The following is a 20,332-nucleotide window of genomic DNA, read 5'->3' on the forward strand; positions in this document are numbered from 1 at the left end:
GCAAAGTTCTTCCCACTGCTTGCATCCCTACCACTGTGCAATCATCTGCCAGGGATGATTTCCAGGCACACCTGCTCCTGCTCCCAGCAGAGGCCAGATGAACAAGGGGTTTAGACCCAGCACTTGGAAAGCAGAAGAGTTCCCTGGGAAGGCTGGGGCTGCACACACACACTGCCAGCACCCAACAGCTCAGTGGGCTTTGGGGAATCATGGTTTGTAGAGCTGGAGAGGAACTGCCAGGGACCAGATGCCACAGGCTCACAGCAGGCTGGGGAACCTTTAAGGCAGGGAGGAGAAGGGAAAGCTTCAATGGGCACAAGTGACAGCAAACCAGGCAGTGCATTTACTGAGTTATGTAACGATAAAAAAACAGCCTTTAAATATTTTATTAAAGAGGAAATCATGCTGGATCTGCCACTGTATGGCACTGTATTAAGGTAAAACTAATTTCAACCAACAAGCACACGTACAAAGAAGGCACAGAGCAACACATGTACATGCAGTGTAAAATATGATGGGACAGTTCACCATAGATGAAATTTGGCCTTCAATTAGATAGAAACTGGTAATGAACTGAAAATGCCTCAACCACAACTCTGCAGCATTGTTGCCCACTAGTCCCCCTTAAGACAGGGCTGTTCATTTATTGCAGTTGCTCCTATTGCTACATGTGCTTCACAGAAAATCTTTTATCGCTTGCACTGTCTCCCTCACACACTCAGAGGGGTAAAAAGGTCAGCCTTTCAGTTTTATCAAATGCTGCTTGGAGCATTCCCACTTTGCTGAATCCTAGACTTGCAGCCCACTTAGTTCTGTCATTGTTCACATCCAACTTGCCTTTAGTAAGGTGAAAATAAGGCAGGTGTGGAGCCTCCTACTGTGCCACCAAGCTGCAGCTGGCAATGTCTGGTGAAATTCAGTTTTGTTCTCCCTGAATCGGCAGTCTGGCATTTCTGGAAAAAGCCTCTTTCTCTCTTACGAAATATTTTCAGCCTTCCAAGGTCTGCAGAAGAGAGAAGTATAGGCATAAAACATAACCAGAGCAACACAAAGGTGCCTATACGATGTTTAAGGGTTGTTTTTCTGTAATTATATATATTTTTGTAGTCCATTTGCAGTCACTGTTAGTCTTCTGCTTTGGCAGGGAGCATGTGAGACTCACATTCTTTTGGTAGCCAGCACCATTTATGTTTGTTGAAGCGTGACCATTGGTGGCACCAACCAGCCATCTGGACCAGACACATCCCCCTTGCACACAAACAAGGCTGGGCCCTAGCTGTGTTCCCTCCCAAAGCCCACAGGAACTCACACAAGCCTACCTGGCAAAAATCCACATAGAGGTTGTCTGGACTGTGGACTGCAGTGCAACACAGCCCTGTCTCCTCAAACACAGTCCCATGTCCTCAATCAAGAGGGCCATATAGGACACCTAGTCTGTTCAAAAGTGTTTCTTACTGTCTGCCAGTCCATTAGCACAATGCCATCACATTTGTTCCACCCCAAGCACAAAAGGCATGTCCTCTGAGTTCTCCAGTAGCCTCATGCTGACCCTGCAGAGCTGATGAGTCCTGTAGATTCAAAACTCCCCTCTAGGAGCCAAACAGTGGCAGGGAAATGCACAGAGAGGAAAAGAAAAGCTATAATGCGAATATATTTTTTTTAACTTCTATGCAAGAATGGCTTGTTTCAAGCACAGGGAACACCTAAGAGCAAAGAACAAGGCTTTCCACTTCATTGGGTGTTTTCAGTTACTCTGTGTATTACTTAAGCTCTTGGTCATTGGCGAAAACTACAGATTTTGTGGGAGGGCAGAGTAACTGGTTTGATGGGAAATCAGTTAGTGGGGGTCCTCATAGTGTCACATCTGGAATATCTTTAGAAACTGTATGAATGACAAACACACAGCCCATCCAAGGCAAGGACACTTTAATGTAAACAATGCTCCTAAGGTTATAAAAGGGCATTTGCCCAATTCTGCATAATGCCAACCAGAACAAAGCAAAGCAGGATCCAAAGTTAAGCAATGTAAAATTAATAACTAATTATTAATTAAGAACTGATCTTGAAGAGAAAAATATTTTTACTTGACAGTACAAAGGGAGAAAAAAACCATAAAAAATTTATCAGTTCATGTTTTTTTATCCTCTCTTGGGAAAAAACAAAACAAAACCAAAAAATATCCCACCCTAAGTTCAATGTATTCTGAAACTTAAACTTCTACATCTTGAGCAATAAATTCTATGAAATACACATTTCTGCAAATGTTTAAAAGAAAACTCGCAGAGTTGTGTTTGTTATCATATAAATCATATAAATCATTCTGTTTTAAAGCGTGGATTAGAGGAGATGCTGGAAGATGTGGTTATGTCACACCTGGGGAGACATCCTCATGATGGCTGCAGGTGGAAGTCATAGCCTTCATTCCTCCCTAAGAGAAATAATCACAAATATATGAACAGAGGAACACTGTAGGAAAACGGACAGTCCAGAAGGCTCATACCTCTGTGAGTGAGGGTGGTGGTGAGGGAAGGCAGCCAATGCTGCCGCAGCACTCAGGAATACATATTCAAAATCCATTTTCTTATCACATTGACAGGCCCTATCTGTAAAGAGCACCTGAGTGACAGCATTTCAAATCACACAATATGAAAGTTAGGGCACATTTTTGGCAATGTCACTCTTCTGGCTAGTTCAGGTCAAACATACAAATAAGTCTAAGACCTCTATCCCTGCCACCATGGAGGGCTCTGCTCAGCTGCAGCCAAGGTGTCCTCCCCCCACCAGTACCTGGGGAGTAGTTGGCTTTCATGTGGTTGACCACTGGGTTCTGCAGGGGTGTTACAATGCCTTGGTTGGGTTTCTGGAAGGCTGAAATGAGGTTGTGCACTTTCCGAAAGAGCCGCCGGTGGACCCCCGGCGCTGTCTGCAAAGCCGAAGGGGGAGAGGTGAGAAGGGGTGCTGGATACCCAGCAGCTCTGCTGGCACACAGGCCTCGTCCTCAGAAATGCACCTAGCTCCCAGGGAAGGAGCCAGCCATGGATGTGAAGCGCCTGATGTGCCAGTTCAAGGTGAGTCAGTGAGCTGCACTGCTCTCTGCTTTTCCCGGGGCATCCCAGCCTTCCTACACTGAGCAGTTTCCAGCAGCATTGCGAGAGAAAGTTGGAAGAGAGACAATTTCTGAATCGCTAGAAGAGAAACCCACACTGATTACCCACACTTACCTGCCACACTGATTAGGCAGACTTAGAAATGACCCTTTGCTATTTCTGACCCTGATTTATTGTAGCCAGTGATTGATCCTTACCAATAACTTCTTAGCCTGTATCAGTAAGATAGTTTCATCCTAGAAACACCAATGAGAAAACCTAGAGAGTAACCTGGGCTTACCACAGAGAAGGAATCTTCACACCACTAAATTGCACCAAGGACACAGTCTCTTTGCAAACCCTACTTGGAGCATTCAATATTGGCTTGTGTGTTCATTGAGTATTCCTGTCTACTTCTTGTACAAAGACAGCAGCCAAATGTTATCTATTTATTAGAAGTGGGAGTCTTTCTATCTGTCTACATTAGCAACTTTTCAAACAGTATGAAATGAAACTATGTGTGCTTTTAATCAAAAATCCAATGTTTGTGTTAAATCCTTCAGGATGTTCTCATAAGAACTCTTCACCAAAGTAAAGGGAGGACAAGCATGGGTCCTGTCATCATAGTCCCTCCCACTCAAGGGACACTGCTCTCACAGCAGCTGTGAGCTAAATCCAGCATCCCTTCCAGGAGTCCTCATGCTGGGTGGGATTTCACCAGCACTGTTTCAAATACCCTGCCTCATCCTTGAAAGATGGGTGTGACCTGATTTTACTCAGAGACTAACCAGCCACAGGGAAGGAAGCAGAAGCAGGAAAGGACCAGCTGCACCTGGAGTCTGTTTTGGCCTTGGAGGCACACTCTATGGGGGTAAGTTGGACCTAGGCTTCTGCATCTAACAGCTGAGGCCAGCGTGGTCTTTGCAACATTTACTTAACAGTTTCTGTTCCTTAAGGGAAGGGTTTGTATCATGGATCTGTAGCTAGGATCTTCTCCTTCAGTGAATGTACAGAGAAGCCTGGGCCTTCAGCACACCCATGGTGTGAAACACATAAGGCTTGCCTAAAATACAGCCAGGGAAAGCCCAAAAGCCACACATAGAACATCAGTGCAGGTCACAGGCCAGACATTGTAGCAGGACTATATAACATCAGAAAAACCTCACTGCAGATGGTGATGTCACCTGGAGCTAAAGGAGGCTGCAGCCTCAGTCAGGGAGTTACCCTCCACAGGATGTCCCTGGTGTCCTGGAATCCTTTCACAGATGCCAGTGCTTGCCCTGGCATGATGGGTGCACTGTCACCCTCATACTGCCCTGAAAAACTTCTGTCTTGGGCACTACAAATCCTAACCCTTACATCAACCACTAATGTCTTATAGAAAGAGTTAGTGGGTGCTACTCCCAAGGGTCTCATGGATAATTACCTACTCCACAGTAGTGTCAGTCACTTCTACCCCCTAATCTGTTTGGAGTAACCCAAGAATCAGTTGTCTTCCAGAATAACTTCTAATATAGTAATGGACAAGGAATTATGCCTATCTAGAAATCATAGAATATTTGAAATAAGTGTTCATTAACAAACAAACAGAAAGCTAATTATGAATTAATACACAGATTACATCCAAAGGAAAAAAATCATAAAATAAACAGAGATTAACATCCCAATTTCATCAACCTAAATGTTGTCTGTATTACAAGTAATATTTGTCTGTGCCCAAATTACCAGTTTCTTTCACATGGGGCAAAATATATTTTTATTAAGTTTAGGCTACCCTATATATTTTTCACTTATGATTAATTAATCTGGATTAATGAATTAAAACACAGTACACTGAAAATTATTTCTTTAATATTCTGACATTGATGGTACATAGGATAGAAGGAAACAGATTGTGCTTGTCAAATTATAAAACCACAATATTTTTGCCATTTAAAATGATGCAAAATGATGCACTATTGCATTATGCAACAGCTGAAATGAAACAGGGAATTAATTTATGAGTTCTAGACTGTCAGAGGTGGCACCAAGACACCTTACTGATGGATGCACTCTAGATCAATTGCCATCAATAAAAATCAGACAAGGCAGAAACATGAATAATTTGAATATATTTCATTAAATCTATAATCTATATCAGACAGGATGTAGAAATTTTCAGAGAAATGAGAAATACACACCTCAGCACTCCAGGATCCAGTTTCTGTCTGGGACACTCTGTAGGTATAAACATAACCCTGATGCCTGTGGGGAAAAAACAAACAAACAAAAAAACAAACAAATAAAAATAAAAACCTCAGGTATTTATTATTAATTTCTCCTGATACTTTTTCAAAAGAACTACACTGTTATGTGAGAGTCAGCTCATCTGCTCACTTTTTCTTAAAAATAAATTCACCTCTAAAGGCTCTAGGTAGCTAAAAACACCCACTGGCCAGATGCAGTGATAAACCTACTGGGGCTTTTTGGGATGAGAGGGATTGGTCTGACAGATCTAGTTTAGCAGTATTCAGTTATTTTAGGTTAAATGGTGTTGCTTTCATTCCCTTTTCATCATTTTTAGTATTTTTTTTTCAGTGACGTCCTTTCTCTGACACACACCAGAAACTCTTTCCCTGCAAAAAGAAAAGGTGTATTTTTGACAGGTAGCATTACTGTTCTGTGACTCATTTAAATGCAGATGTTAACAGAAGCAATGTCATTACTGTAATTTATTTGGAAAGCTATACCCAAAAAAAGGAGTTAAATCAATTACTCTTTGCTTCGTCCATAGGTTCCCAAATTTCAAATACTGATAAAAGAGACATATAAGAGTATGGAATCATCCTTCTTTTAAAATCAGAGTCTTTGGGGAATAAGGAGCCATAGACTAACAACACAAGGCACAACTCATGCCAAAGTCACTCTTGCTTCTCTCACAAACCCAACTCAGTGAATGATTTACATGTTAGATTACTACACTAATATCCAAAAATTTACCTTCAAATCAATTAATAGCAGCTCCATGGGTACAACATTAGTTTAGATGGTATTGATACACAGACAAAACCTCCCAACTAGTTAAAGTTAGAAAGTGTATGTTTATTATGATTACAACACCGGGCAACATGGGGAGTAAGCCTCTCAAAGATGTGTGCAAAATCCACAAAGCTCTTGCCCTCTTTTATCTACAAAAGTCTTACATATTCAGGTAATCATGTACTATGCCCATACATATGCATTTCCTAACCCCACCTAGCCCCACTTCATATTAAAATGAGCTCCAAGTACTGCACCTGCATAGTTCTTCTTTCTAATTGAGTTGGTGGGTCTTGAAATGGGTCAGTAGCCTTTTAAGATGATGCCCCTGCCGCAGTGACGGAAAGCCCGGAGCACCACGACTTCTCTAGAGAAGGAGCCCTGAAAAGGGCTGGGCCAAAGCGCGTGTGAGCAACTTCGGGCAGGCGAGTGATTCCAGCTCAGCTCAGCAGCGGCGGGCAGGCGACACGGGAAGCAGGGATGAGAAAACTGGTCCAGTGTTCCGCTAAGCACAAACCTTTATTCAGGCAGAGCTTTGTGCCAGCAACAGCTAATCTCCCGAACAGAGGAAAACCTGGGATATTTATAGGGGAGGAGAGGGGCGGGGGGAAGCCCGAGATACCTGTATCAGGGTGGGACAGCAGGGGGGAACACCAATGGGGCACAACAGTTTAACATATCTAACTCAAAGATCCCTGGGAGCGATACATTGCCTCTCTCTTACAGAGAAGTATCTTGTCTCCAGGGGAGAGCCAGGATCTTGGGCTCGGCAGGCTCCTCCACACCCACAGCCAGGAACCTCTTCCTCATGTTAAACTTATCATCTTCGTCTTGTTGGCAGGCTCTCTAATCCTTTGGCTGTAATCCAGACCTCCCTATCCTGGTTCTGGCTGGTTTCTGGGCCCAGGTACAGTTATGGTATCTTCATCTTCACAATGGCTCATCTTTCTTACCTCCTTCTACAAACACAACTAAGTCAAGCAAATAATATGTTGCCTTAGCTCGATTAGGACCATCTAATAATTATGAATCCTTCACATAGTTTCAACTACCCCTCTTAATCAAAATATATTGCCTCTGCCTTGCTAGCTACATTCTTAGCTTCTGAGTTCTTTTAACCCTTTGATTCAGTATCACATAAGAAAGATTGTATTGAGTTCAAGCACCATTTGGACTCTGCTCTCAGGCACATGGTGTGATTCTTGGGGCGTCCGGCACTGTGCCAAGGAGTTGGATTTATTGATCCTGATGGATCCCTTCTAACTCAGCATGTTCTATGATTCTATGCTTCTATTTCACACTACATAGATTTACATGAATACACAGCAGGATTTTAGGGACCATTCCCTATTTGACCATCACTTTTTATTCCTAAGAAAGCAGAAATATACTGTACTTCTTTCCAGTTATGCATAGCATTATAGCTGTTACTACAATATATGAGAAATCATCAATGACACAGATGTCATATGATTGAAGTCACTTATGATCTGTGTCATGGCTTCTGTAAAATTTCCTGTTTAAAAGTCATTACAGCATCCTTTGCAAAGTGGTGTCTGGTACAATTTGCCCAAGCAGGAAGTTGTTAAGAGCTGGCACTCTGCTACAACCCCGCAAAGTGGGAGCAAAATGCCTGTGGTAATTTGTGAGTTCTGCCCCCACCACTCGACTCCCACTGTGATCAGACACAGAGGTGAAGGACACAAAGCCATTCCCTCCCATCTGGGCTGCTGCAGGGACAAGCTCACTGTGCACAGCTGAGACACTGCCATCCTCTCCTCAAGTATGGGAATGTGCCTGATACTGCCTCACAATCCCACCACAACTTCATCCGCTTCTTCATGTCCACCAAGACAGCCTTTTCCCCAGACTTTCTATATGCCACCAGACAGACATGAAAAGCAGCTGGCCATGCTGACTTCATGGAAACCCAAGGAGGAAAGCTGCCAGCACTGCTTTTCCTCTCTTTTTTCCCCAGCAAGCTGCAGTCCAGCAGGGATTTGGACCTTAGGAAGAGATGTGAGCAACCTGTTGCAGCTGCAGGAGGAGGGAATATACGGAACTGCTTTCCTGTCATGGCACCGTGATCAGTGGTGTTTGAGGCCACAGCTCAAGCCCAGTTGGTTAAAAGCACATTTCTCTAAGCTACTAGATTATATATGTTCTTGTTCAGGGAATCCAGTGTCTACCTTTAGGGCCCTCAGACAGTCTTGTACCATGATGTTCTTTCTTAAAGACTGAGAGCTGTGCCTGTGTCATCAGCTTTCATGATAACATGATGTTCACATTAATCTTTTTTTAAAAATCACAAGCAGCTTTGCTGTACCTAAGTATGTAGAACACCAGCTAACACACGGTTACTGAAATGAGGATTTCATATGCCATAATGTACTGGGAAATACCAGAGAGGTCCTGGCATTTTGTTTCATCTTTCTGAAGTGGGTATTTAACCTTCCCCGCAGTGACTTTTTTTCAAGTCTCAAAGCCATCAGAATCAGTATCTATACATCTAAAACTCATTCTCTTGCCTTCTGTTTTCAATACTACACTGTGCATAAGGGTATGAACAACCTAGTTTAGTGGGTGGCATCCCTGCCTAGTTTAGTGGGTGGCATCAGGGCAAGATGGAACTAGATGATTAGATTAACTGGATGAACTAGAGGGTGTTTAAAGTCCCTTTCAACCCAAGCCATTTTATGATTCTATGATTCTACTACCCTGGCTTGGTTCTTGGTTTTCCCAAAAGAAATGTTTTTCTAACTCCCTCAGTCCCTTTAAAATCTGATTTTTCCACAAACAGCACAGCTGTCTGGAAAGCTGCCATTTGTTGTTTCTTTCAATGTTTTCTCTATATAAGAGGTTGCATGAGTTGAAGAGGTTGAGGGGCTGTGGTACTGTTCTCACTCTGAGCTGTCTGTTGGCTCTCAGCACTCTGCCAGACAGGTTTGCTAAGCAGAATGAATTGAAAAATAGGGGTCAGATAAAATAATATTCAGTATTGAAGTATGGTGAGACACAAGACAGGCAGCTATCCTGCATTTTTCAGAAAATTACACTGTAAAATATTTCAGCTGAGCACAGGGAAAGAACAAAGGATAGTTCAGATTAAAAGCCCATGAGGTTCTGACAAAGGAACAAGAATTTGAGAAGATGTATGCTTTGAGAACAGTGTGGAGAATCAGAGGAGAATGACATTGTTATCACAGCCTTGTGAGGGACAAGTGAGAGCTCTCCACTCTCCTGGCAAATGTTCATGATTTTCCCAGAGAAGGAAAGACTGAAAGGTCTAAGGGATTTTACTGTGCTTAAGTTGAAAACCACAACATTATCATCTATTATTGGCACTGAAACCACCAGGAAAGCAAGACACTGTGTAAATGGGAGATGATCTGGACTTCCACATCTGCCTCTTCAAAGGCAATGCACAAAGGAAGGAAGAAGAGGATGAACAGCTAGGTCTTCTCATTGAACTACTTTCCATTGGGACCTTGGTCCCCACAAAATGAATTACAGCTTTTCTGATAAGTACTCTCCCAATGAATGTGATCTTATCAAAACTTTCTATCGTGCAGCAGGAACTTACTTCATTACCACTTCAAAGAGTTTTTTACCTTCCATTTACAAGTTATATGATTTTGGGCCAAGTTTACTGCTACATGGGAAATAGCCTCCCACGAGAAAGGTTTTTATGATTTAATCTACCTAACATGAACTAAGATCAGTGTGGGCTGAAGGAAGATCAAGGTGTTTTTCTTAAAAGAAAAATTAACTACACAAATTAAAATTGAGATTGTAGAGGACATTACCTTCCAAAGAGTAAAGCATGTAACACTGGGCAAAAGCAGGTGAAAAGATTCATTTACTGAAGCTTGAGTCTCAGGAAATGGGAAATTCCCCAGCTAACATGAGAGGACAGCTCAATTTTCTACATTTTACTCTCTTTAGGGCAGGAAAAAAGCTCCAGGAGAGACACAATGTTCCTATATGCAGTCTGATCTCAGAGAGCACTCTCAGTGACACTGATGTACCAGCACATCTTGGAGGAGGACCAGTTCATGACACCCAGGTAAAAATTCACTGAAGGGCTCCCCCATCCTTTCATCTGTCCCAAGGACAGACAGAGGCTCACTCACCACAGCAAATCTCGAGGGACAGGAGCAATCATGAATTACCATCTTGATGAATGAAGCTCTATAAATTTTTGATCATAGGCAAAAAATGCCAAAATGCTGGGGAGGGGAGGCAGAAAAGAGCCATTGCTGTAAGGACAATACCAGATACCACTTATGAAAAAGTGCTTTTGGTCATTGATGACATTTTTATGACATTTCACTTTTTGTTTTTGTCTCCATAGGGAAGGACATGTTAAACCAGCTGGGAACTGCACTAACACAGTCTCTATTTCAATACTTTCCCTTGGAAAACTTTGTCAAAGGAACACCTAGGAAAAGTTGCTATTACAAGAACCAGTCCACTTTATATTATAGGCTTTTTTCTTTTCTTTATAGCCAGATAAGTCCTCCCAAAGAGTTACCAAGGCATAGTTCACAGATGACATACTGAAACACCATCTGTCTACCTGTCCTCTTCATTCCTCCTTTTTAGCTGTGATCAGACCTGTTAAAGCTGCATTTACTTTAACAAGTGAATGATTACAATCTTCTGCACCATTAAAATAGCCCGAGGACATTAGACGCATGCTGCAGATTAAAATTAATGATGACATTTCAGCTGCATGGTATACTTTAAAATCATTTCCAGATATTTTGCATCTCAGTTGAGAAATTTTATTTAACTAATTTTTATTCATTTTTGAGCCTAATTGAACAAATTAAAAGGGAGAAAGAGAGACAAGGGAAAGTCATGTCGGCAATAAATTACATCAATTTTTTCTTATGTATGTGTCTTTCTCTTCAGATGTCATTGCATTATGTCAATCAGCTCTTCTTGCCTGGTACATTTACAACCTGACCTTACCTTGGAATTTCACTTTACAACATAGTTTAAGAACCAGACCATGGTGTAGCCTACAAACAGTGGTTCTGATCATTATACTGCCCAGAGCCAGTTTCTTATAACTTTGCCATATTTCTTCATTTCATACTAAAATTTAATTTCTTAGGTGTTTGCCTCAGGCTTATTTAGGGATGGACAATGTAGAAGGGAACATGTTAGGCAAAACAGTGCTTTTCCCATATTAAAAAAAAATAATCTTCTAATTGTCAGAGGAGGTGGTGCCTAGTTTTCAGAGTAAGACATAAAATTTGTTTGAAAGAATGTATATCTCTTGCACTCTCTGAAAGCAGTAGTGGCTCTCTAGGCTGCAAGACAGGCACTCTCTAAAGGCTGTTAGCAGTTGTAGCATCACCATGCCTGGGTTGGTTGTACCATGGACACTCAGCCAAGCAGTGTCCATGATCTCAAATATATGTGTGTTGCCTAGCCTAGATTAGTCAGATAAAAACCAGAAGGTAATTTAGTAATTGGGCATCTGGGACAAGAAATTAGGGATTACATGGGATGGATGTGGAAGGAAAGAAAAGGGGGCCAATATCTATGCAAGCTGGGCAAAGAAAGAGAAATGAACATTGAACACCTGACAGAAAAACTAAATAAGTAAGGAAGGGGATATACAGAGGTAAAGGATGAGGGGGCTTGGTCTGGGAGCAGCACAAAATGCTGAAACAACCAGGAACAGAAGATGGATGTTTTGGAAGCCGAAGTTGTATGAAACAAGGAAACAGACCTCAGCAATGCAAGCAAAGTCAGCAAGTTGTGCAGAATAACACTGGGCAGCCTCAGAATCCCTTCCCATCAGCCTTACACTGGGAACACAAAGCTGGAGGGTACTGGAGATCTGGGCCTCCTCTGTCACCTTTCTCCCCTGTGAAACAGAGTTAAACTCTTCATCTCTCAAGCAGAGCTAATGCTTAGAAACCACTTAATGTTAAGGAGATGAGTACCACACTGCTCTGGAGAGGATCCCTGCTGGGGAGCTCAAGGGGACTCCATGCTTTTGGAGTAGATGTCAATGGCATGGACCAGATGAGCACAAGACATCAGGTTGGAGCCACTTCTGCCCTCTCAGAGGTGTTTGACAGGTGCACATCAGCCCCTGAATGCCCAGAGGGACCAAATTCGGGCAGTTTCCTGGTGGGCAGCCCTGGACAGGGAATGTGGGTGATGGCATGGGCACAACAGGAGCTACAGAGGTGGCAGATGGCTGCCACAAAGCCAAAACTCGTGAATTTAGGGGAATACACAGCAGTGCCGTGGAGCCTTTAAGGTTCTCCTCATTCTCTCCTGGAATTTGTATTTTCTGATAAACAGTCTGGTTCCCTCCTTATTTAGGTCTCAGCTAAGTACAGCAACTTAGAAATTACCACCCATCAGCTAACTCAAGCTGAAGAAATAGCACTCACATTGAGATCATGTGCAAGACAAGCCCCATGTCTGCAAGAGTGAATAAAATAGGTTAAACTGGTGTTTACATCTGAAAAGCCCAACAGAAGGACTGTAGCTTAACTCACAGCAGCACTTGAATTCACACTTCTGTCACTGATTTCTGTCACTGATTTCTGTCACTGTCCTTCATCAACACTTCTTGTGGGAAAAATTTACCCCCAAATATGACATCAGTAACACATATTAACTTGATGTAATGTTGTAGTATTGTAAAGAAAATACATTATCTTGATCTTCTCTTCTGAAATTATTAAAAGCTTAAAAGAGAAAGTTAAATCTTGTGAAACAGTTCTGAATTTATGCAGAGATTTCTGTAGAAGATTTTCAGTATCTTCACCATTTCAACACTCCTAATCATCTGAAGAAATACTGCTGATTTACCTAAAGAGCAAGTCTGTAGCCTTTCTGAGCAGGGTTTGTGTCAGTCTGGTAGAAGGAGATTCCAGCCAAAAGCAATACTTCAAAGAGGAATTTCTTCAAATTCAGAAATAAAGTATGAATTTCTTCAAATCTGAGATGCTAAGTGGAAGGATATTACCTTATGGCAGGCCATTAACACTAAGCTTCATCACTTCCATGATTCAGGCTGTCTACCTTTCCAAGAAAAGTCATTGGAATATGTGAAGGTCATTAACCAAGTTAGTTCTGCTCAGCAAAGACAACACTCACTCTTGTTAGCAGGTACCTGAAATACCTCAGTAAAATTTATCTTTGTGCTATAGAAGACTTTTTTCAAAGCTGAAAACAATGTGTAATATTTGCAACAGCAACACTGAATTGAGGGCCTTCTTCTGTTTTAAATTACATTTTAAATTATGATTATTATGTGAAGTGTTATTAAAAATGCAATTATTCTGTCATTTCTATCAAAAATAATACATAAGAAACAAAGGAAATGTTAAGCTGAAGCTTGCTTGTGATCCTGTATTACACTTTTGTACTGTGCAGATACAGATGTATCTGCTGCATCAGAAACTTTCGGCACATTGCCTTGAACTTGTGCACCGTGGTTACAGTGACAGAAAAAATAGCACACATAAAATCTGACAGGACTGCAGCCTATCCCAGTTGCCATTACTTTTGCTTCAAGAGCTCTAAACAGCTTTCAATTCCAGCTTTTGATTATTCTCCACAATTTTAATGCAGCGCAGTACACGAACGGCTGGTTTCAAACAAATCATCTGAACGTACAATTTGACAAGCACGTCGTGTTTGTCTTACTTAAAGCTCTGAAACAACTACTAACATTCTCAGTATTTTCAAGTATATGAATTTTAAAACCCAAACTACAAATGCTTTATCTTTGCCAATTCAGGCATGAGTTGCTTGTTTCTGCATGTGTGCTCATATATCTGTAAAGGAACATGGGGCTTGTGGAACTCTCAGGCATTTTATTTATACATTTTTCAGGCATGGTTGAAGAGGCTGTTCCTCAAAGTAGTCACCATGTGTCCCGTGTCCCCCATTGACTTCATTAGGAGCTGTGAGCACAGAGCATTTCTGAGTGTGCTAAAAATGTCAAATGGGGCATTGAGCAAAGAGGAAACCAGACCAGTAAAGAAAGCTCCCTGGAACAATGAGGTTTGATATTAAAACCCTGGTGTACTGTGTGTAGTATCTAACTTGTTTATGGGTAAAACATGTATGTGTTATAAAGCCTATGCATTTCTTCTTCACCAGTTTTCAGAAAAAATCTTGCTTTTCAATGCAACTCCAAAAATTTCCAGGAAAAGATTGTGTACCTTTGTTGACATATTCACAACATCCTTAAAGTATATATTATCAATTCAATAATCATATTCATACAATGAAAACCTGGGTGCATCTGGTATTAAAATCTTTGCCAAAATCTGAAAGCAGCACCTCTGTTTGCAAGAGCCCCAGAGCACACAATTGCAAATCAAATCCTTCCTATTCTTCCATGCATAGTTTAATTGTGGTCTTAAAATATTTTTGAAAGTGGGTCCTTTGTGCTTTGCCGCAGTCACACCAAGAAGATATTCATTATCTCTTTGAAGGCTTTCAGGCACACCATGTGCATATCCCAGCTTCAGAAAGTGGAAAGTGGCATTCAAGGGAGATAAATCAGTAGCTCAGGAGAAACAAAGAGAGAAAGCAGAGTTTTCTAGATGAATGCTCCAACAGGGTCCTGCCTGCTGCAGTTACCCACCTCTATAGGTCAGGTTTTATGCTACTACCTGTCTCTTTTATGCTTGCCCTGTAAAATCAGCGTCAGTCACCAGGGATTCATGAAGTCTTTGACTCTTCTCCTTTCTAAAGGTCAGGGCTCAGCTTTTTAATTGGAAAAGCAAAAGGTGAATGAGCCTGACCATGAACACTGCAGTCCTTATTGTGTGCCTTAAGAGGCTCAAAGCCTGTCAAAATATGTCAGGGCTTTTTGGAGGTGCTCAAGAGGGAGGATGTAGTGGTGATTGTGGCATTACAAATTTATGCAGCTTCTTGGGAAAAGGAGACATTGTTTGAGCAAAAGCAATGCAGTGAAATCACAGGACTTGACAATTACAGTACCTGGAGCTGGAAGTGCAGAGCAGCTACTAAAGTGAATTCAAGCAGATGATACCACTGTCACCCAAATATATGCTTAATTGCTCTTTTGATAAATATTTCTTTTCTCTTCATGAGAACTGTGCCATGTAATTCCCCACTGATGGGAAAAGGAACATAAGAAGGGTTGAAACTGGAAAGCTGCAGGGCTTTATGTTTATTTTGATTTGTTTTACTTCCCCAGGGAAGTGGAGGGAGAGGGGAAAGAAGATAGACTGAACATGTCTTGATTTTGGAAAATTGGACTATTTTTCTCTTTTTTTTATTCTAAGGGCAATAGAAACACTACCAGCAGTATAAAACAGATACATTCCCTTTAGAAATTTTCACTGGAAACCTGCAAAATATTTTGTTTAGCTCTGATACTTATTGCAGTATATATAATGGCTGACCAGCTTTATTTCCCATGTTTCAGAGATCATTTCTTCTAGTAAATTCATCTTTCATCTGAACTTCACGTGTCTATATATTCCTATAGTGATCTTCAGCATGGATTCTGAACCAAAATGTAAATTGATTAATAACTTTGTTATTCCTAAAAATGTTCATGATTAATTTAGAATGAAGTGTTTTTAAAAAGCAGAGACTTACTTATTCTATCTTTAATTTTCTCTTTCTTACAGAGTGAATGCAGCAACTGCATGTTTCTCTCAGTTTTTATCAGAGCGTCCCTGCACATGCATGTTTGTCACCTGTTCCATCTCTGCCCATGATGTTCAGACTGGAATTTGGGCAGGTTATGTCCATTGGCTTCTTTTGCCAAAGCCAGACTTAGCATTCTCCATGGAATACATATCTCCATCTCTCATGCCTTCCTTTCCTGCTCCTCAAGTCTCTCCACTAAAGTGCTCTGCTTTGCCTGTCAAGGCACTTCTCTAGTTTAAAGCCCACATTTCTTCAATGGGCTATAAACATGTCATTGTCACCTCAGTGTGGGATCCTCCCCTGATATGAAAAATGTCTCCACAGTTATTGTGTGATATGCTGTTTACCATATCTGCTATTTCTTACCTAATTAGTTTAATTGAATAGTAAGAAGTATTGGAACCAAGGCTTAATTCTATCATTCTTCAGCCACCTTTCTTTCTGTATCAGTTCATATTCATCATTTTTCATTTAAATTTTATCCAGATTTATCCAAGATTCTATTACAAATTTCCTGTATAGAATAACTATTAATGATCTATGTTATGTAAGAAGCCAGCATAACATTCACCATCATCTTTTTTTTCTTTTTTTTTTCTGTTACCCTTTTGTTTTTATCATACATATGTTTGAATGCAACACACCTGAAGGCATGAATGGCCCATAATTTCTGGAAGCAATGTGGTCTGTTTCTTACTGAAGTATCTTTTCTTCCAAAGATTGTGGAGCTTGACAGTTAGAAATGCTTTAACTTCTTCCTATTTTCATTTTTCATATTTTATTTAATTTCATTCGTTCTTTCAAAGGGCATAAATTACTACTAATATATAAAAAATCCCAACTGATTGTGTACAACTGAAAGACCTTGTTACATACCTACATCCTGATTTAGACTGATGGTGGACCTATTCTAGTATTGTCTATCTTATTCAGCATTGTAACACTCTTCCTGACCCTTTCTCTAATGTCTTAGTGTTTCACCTGCACTGAATGACTTCTGAGTGTAAGGCTGATATATCCCCATTTCCTCTGATAGTTATTTTAAAAAGATTCTGCTTTTATTGCCTATTCCCATCACAGGAACCTTAGCACTCCTTATCTCTTGCTATGTCTATTCCATTTTCATTTAACTCAAGATGCCTCTTATTTCCCATTTTTCAGCTTGCTGTTAAGGTATTTGTTAGCAGGAGCACCTAACTTGGTTCACCTGATTTCATGAGAGAAGAAAAAATACATCCTCTGCCACAAAAATTTTCCCTGAGAAGAGGATAGTGTATTTTTGGATTGTCTATAACCTTCTTGCGTGTCTCCATTTACTGGTCTATAACAGGAAGATAATGATGCTCACCGAGGGCTTAATTACATATTGTCAGAAAGGTATTCAAGGGATTTAGGGAAAACCTGTCTTGGGACCCTTCTTCCTCTTGTGTTTTTTTGCCAGGTACCTGAATTCCCTGTTAGCTAATATCATGCTGGACCTAAAAGGGTTTTCTCTAGTGTTCCTTCTCCTACTGAAGTAAGGCATAAGTATCATCTTTGTTCTTCTGATGTAATGGTAGTGTCACCAGGGCTTCCAAGAATTTTGCCAACAGTAGGGTAATTAAGTTTCCCCATTAAAATGAGGTCCTATGAACATAAAATCCCCCAGCTCTCCCAGGGGAACCTTTACGCTCTCTCTGACCGACCATCCCATCAGATCTCTCCCTTTTCACCCTATTTGATGAAACATTATCGCCTAGTTTGTTACCATCAATATTTCATGTGCATTACAGGTAGTTTGCTCACAGCCTCATGGCTTGTGGGACTGAGAGCAATCTGAACAAAGGCACATTCTGGATGCCAGGACTTGGTGTTACTTTTCCCGATGACAAGGTCATGGGGATGCTGCTGAGCACACCCATGAGCACACTAGGGAAGCAGGAGGACACAGGCAGAAAGCAAGAGGGTTATCCAGCACAAAGAGGCAGCACACACCATCCTGAGCCAAGTCGCCTGGCACTTCTCCACGGCACCTTACTTATCCTTCCCATGTGCCTGCCTGCTTTCTCTTTATGGCTTTTTGCCTGTAGGAAGCATGGGCTCTGCAAGGCAAAACCTGCTCCTCTTTTGCTTTGCAAGGGACCCCACAGCACTTATTGCACCCTTCTGTCTTTAAGTCAAGGTGAAGGAGCCAAAATTCTCACTCACGTAAGCAGACGGTAACATTAGAACACATTTTCTTGCGGGGGTACCCCATATTGTGGAGGACAATGTTGGAAATCAGCTGCCACCCGGCCAGCCCTTGCCAGCCCGGCATTTCCAGCCCGCTGCCCTGGCTCCCGCACTCACAGCACGCAGAGGCAGTAGACCCCCGGGATGCTCTCGCTGTCCCGCAGCAGGTAGCTGCCGTCCGTGCCCGCCGCCAGCAGCAGCTTCTCCCCAGCCTCTCGGGTGATGGCCCCGTGGTAGACGGGCACTGTGTCCATGCCAGGGCCGTCTCCTGCTGCAGCTGCTCTCCCTGTGCTTGGCGCTGCCTCCGACTGTGCCTCAGCCGTGCGCTCCCTCAGCCTCCCCGTCTTGGTGGCAGATGTAAACAGGATGTGCTCGCACCCCTGAAGCCTCTGCACGGGGTGAGAGCAACTGAGGAAAGAGTGAGGAACGAACACAGAATTTTTGTGGGTATTTTTTTCCTTTTCCCCTTTCACATAGGCTATACCACCCTGGCACGGTCACAGCTCTCCTGCAGGGGTGTCATGTCACATCCCCCCGCAGCCATGCGGCCCCCGCTCAGCAGGGATGGGGCTGATGGCCGCGGGGACAATGGCTGGGACAGGGAGTGAAGGACCAGGGCACTGCTGTCAGCGGCTGTGCCAGGCACTTCTCTCTTCTGGTGTTAACTCAAGGGGATTATCAACCTGAGCAGGGATTATTTTTTAACCTCTTGTTTTTAAAATCCCCAGGTATGAAACTAGAGGAGGTGAGCTGACCTCACTGTCACTGTCCCACCAGACCACTCACCTCAGGCTGCAGGTGTGAGCACAGCCCCTGCTCCACGCCAGCCGCTCCAGTGCCCACAGACAGCAGCCCCAGCTGATTCACCTCATGAGGGAGAGTTTTCAAAGCCTTTGGTGCTGTTTCATCACTGTTGATTCGGGGTGATCATTACTCCCACTTGGAGGCAGCAACAGCCTTGGCACAAGCAGAGACCCCCCACATTTTCCTAGATGCTGCTGGTGCCACTGCTACCTTCATGTGGGGCATGAGCTGGCATCCAAAATCCAGAGCCATGTCTGAAAGAGCCATTTCTCTTCACCTGCTGTGTCTGAAGACATTTTCTCAGTATACTTGTCAATTGAATGCTCCCACATGCACATGCAGGTCTGTTTGCAGACAAGCTCTCAATGTGCTTTATACCCCCACAGATATTTCCACCCCACAGATAAGTCCACCCATGGAAAAGCTAAGCATGCTTCCCTGCAGTTATGGCCACGAGGTCGGCTCCATGAGGCTGCAGCAAGCTTAGGGCTAAATTGATCCCTAGCATGAGGCTGCCATCTTCCCTTAAAGAGCCACGTTCCCACACCTGTGTGCATGAGCAAGAAGTCAGTAAAATATAGCAATAAGTATGGGTTGTGGTTATGATTGACTGCTTTTAAATTGAGTTTACTAGCAGGACAGAGCAAGATGAAATAATCTCATCCAGGTACTCGCAGATGCTGTGTCCTTGTTGAAGTTAAGGGTAGGTGAAAAAATAGCTTTTAAGATACACACAATTCAGGAAGAGAAATTAAATTTTAAAATACTAAAAATAATGGCTGCTCTTTTTAAGTTTCAGTCAATCAAAGTGTTTTCTCTCAAACATTTCACAGTGCATGTCTTTACGTTTTGATCTTCAATATAGTTTTTCCTTGGAAATGTGTTTTTCAAATTAGCTGTAGTTTTTCCTTTTGAGGGATAGGCATTTCTGATCAGGGTAGCTTATGCATGGGGCACTGCACAAGTCACTGATGGCAAAGCTGCAGTGCTTGGAGGCTGAGAGCCTCTTTCCCCACAGGGAGACCCTGGCAAGTGACTGCGCCCTTGGCTGGCACTGAGATGCTGAGAAAGCTGCAGAAACCTCAGCTGAAGAGAGACTGAAAACTCCCACCACCAAGTTTATGGCCTTTCTATCTCATTATGCAGGTATTCATTACCCTCTTTAGGTGAACCTGGGGACTCAGACATCCTGCTTGGTTTTTTAAACCAGTTGTTAAAGTATTTGCACATAAAGAAGCTGCTGCCTAGTGCAAATCTGATTAATGTGGATGGCAACAAGCTGTAAAGCTGCTGCCTATTTCTCCTCATTTGGGTGCTCTTGGGGATTTCATCCAACTTTCCCATTTCTTAACCTATTCTCAATATTAATAGCTGATTCCAGAACAAGTATGTGTATAATTAGCTGGAGAGGAAAACCAGCCAGAATCATTTAATTCTGCAGCTTTTGTTGTCCCACTGATCAGATTTCAACTAAAGAAAATCATAAAACTTTCCACTGTGAGATCCTTTCCTAATGGGGAATCACCACATTACCCAAC

General features: G+C 42.2%; 1 protein-coding gene across 1 annotated transcript; it reads right to left on the reverse strand.

Moving 5' to 3' along the window:
• Window positions 1–1,925: 1,925 nt before the first annotated feature.
• SH2D1A (SH2 domain containing 1A) lies at window positions 1,926–18,327 on the reverse strand. The gene is made up of 4 exons (XM_058847938.1): window positions 18,108–18,327; window positions 5,267–5,330; window positions 2,788–2,923; window positions 1,926–2,428 (listed from the first exon to the last, which is right to left on the reverse strand). The coding sequence occupies exons 1-4, from the start codon at window positions 18,242–18,244 to the stop codon at window positions 2,388–2,390; spliced, it is 378 nt and encodes a 125-aa protein (XP_058703921.1). The 5' UTR covers window positions 18,245–18,327; the 3' UTR covers window positions 1,926–2,387.
• Window positions 18,328–20,332: the final 2,005 nt, after the last annotated feature.

The sequence above is a fragment of the Poecile atricapillus genome, chromosome 12, assembly GCF_030490865.1.
Source record: "Poecile atricapillus isolate bPoeAtr1 chromosome 12, bPoeAtr1.hap1, whole genome shotgun sequence".
NCBI lineage: Eukaryota > Metazoa > Chordata > Aves > Passeriformes > Paridae > Poecile > Poecile atricapillus.

Coding starts and splice junctions, on each gene's coding strand:
- SH2D1A (XM_058847938.1), bottom strand. CDS start 18,244: ATGGACACAGTGCCCGTCTACCACGGGGCCATCACCCGAGAGGCTGGG. Junction 5,331..18,107: donor GTCTACTGCCTCTGCGTGCT/GTGAGTGCGGGA, acceptor TTTTCCCCACAG/GCATCAGGGTTATGTTTATA. Junction 2,924..5,266: donor CTGGATCCTGGAGTGCTGAG/GTGTGTATTTCT, acceptor TCGGCTTTGCAG/ACAGCGCCGGGGGTCCACCG.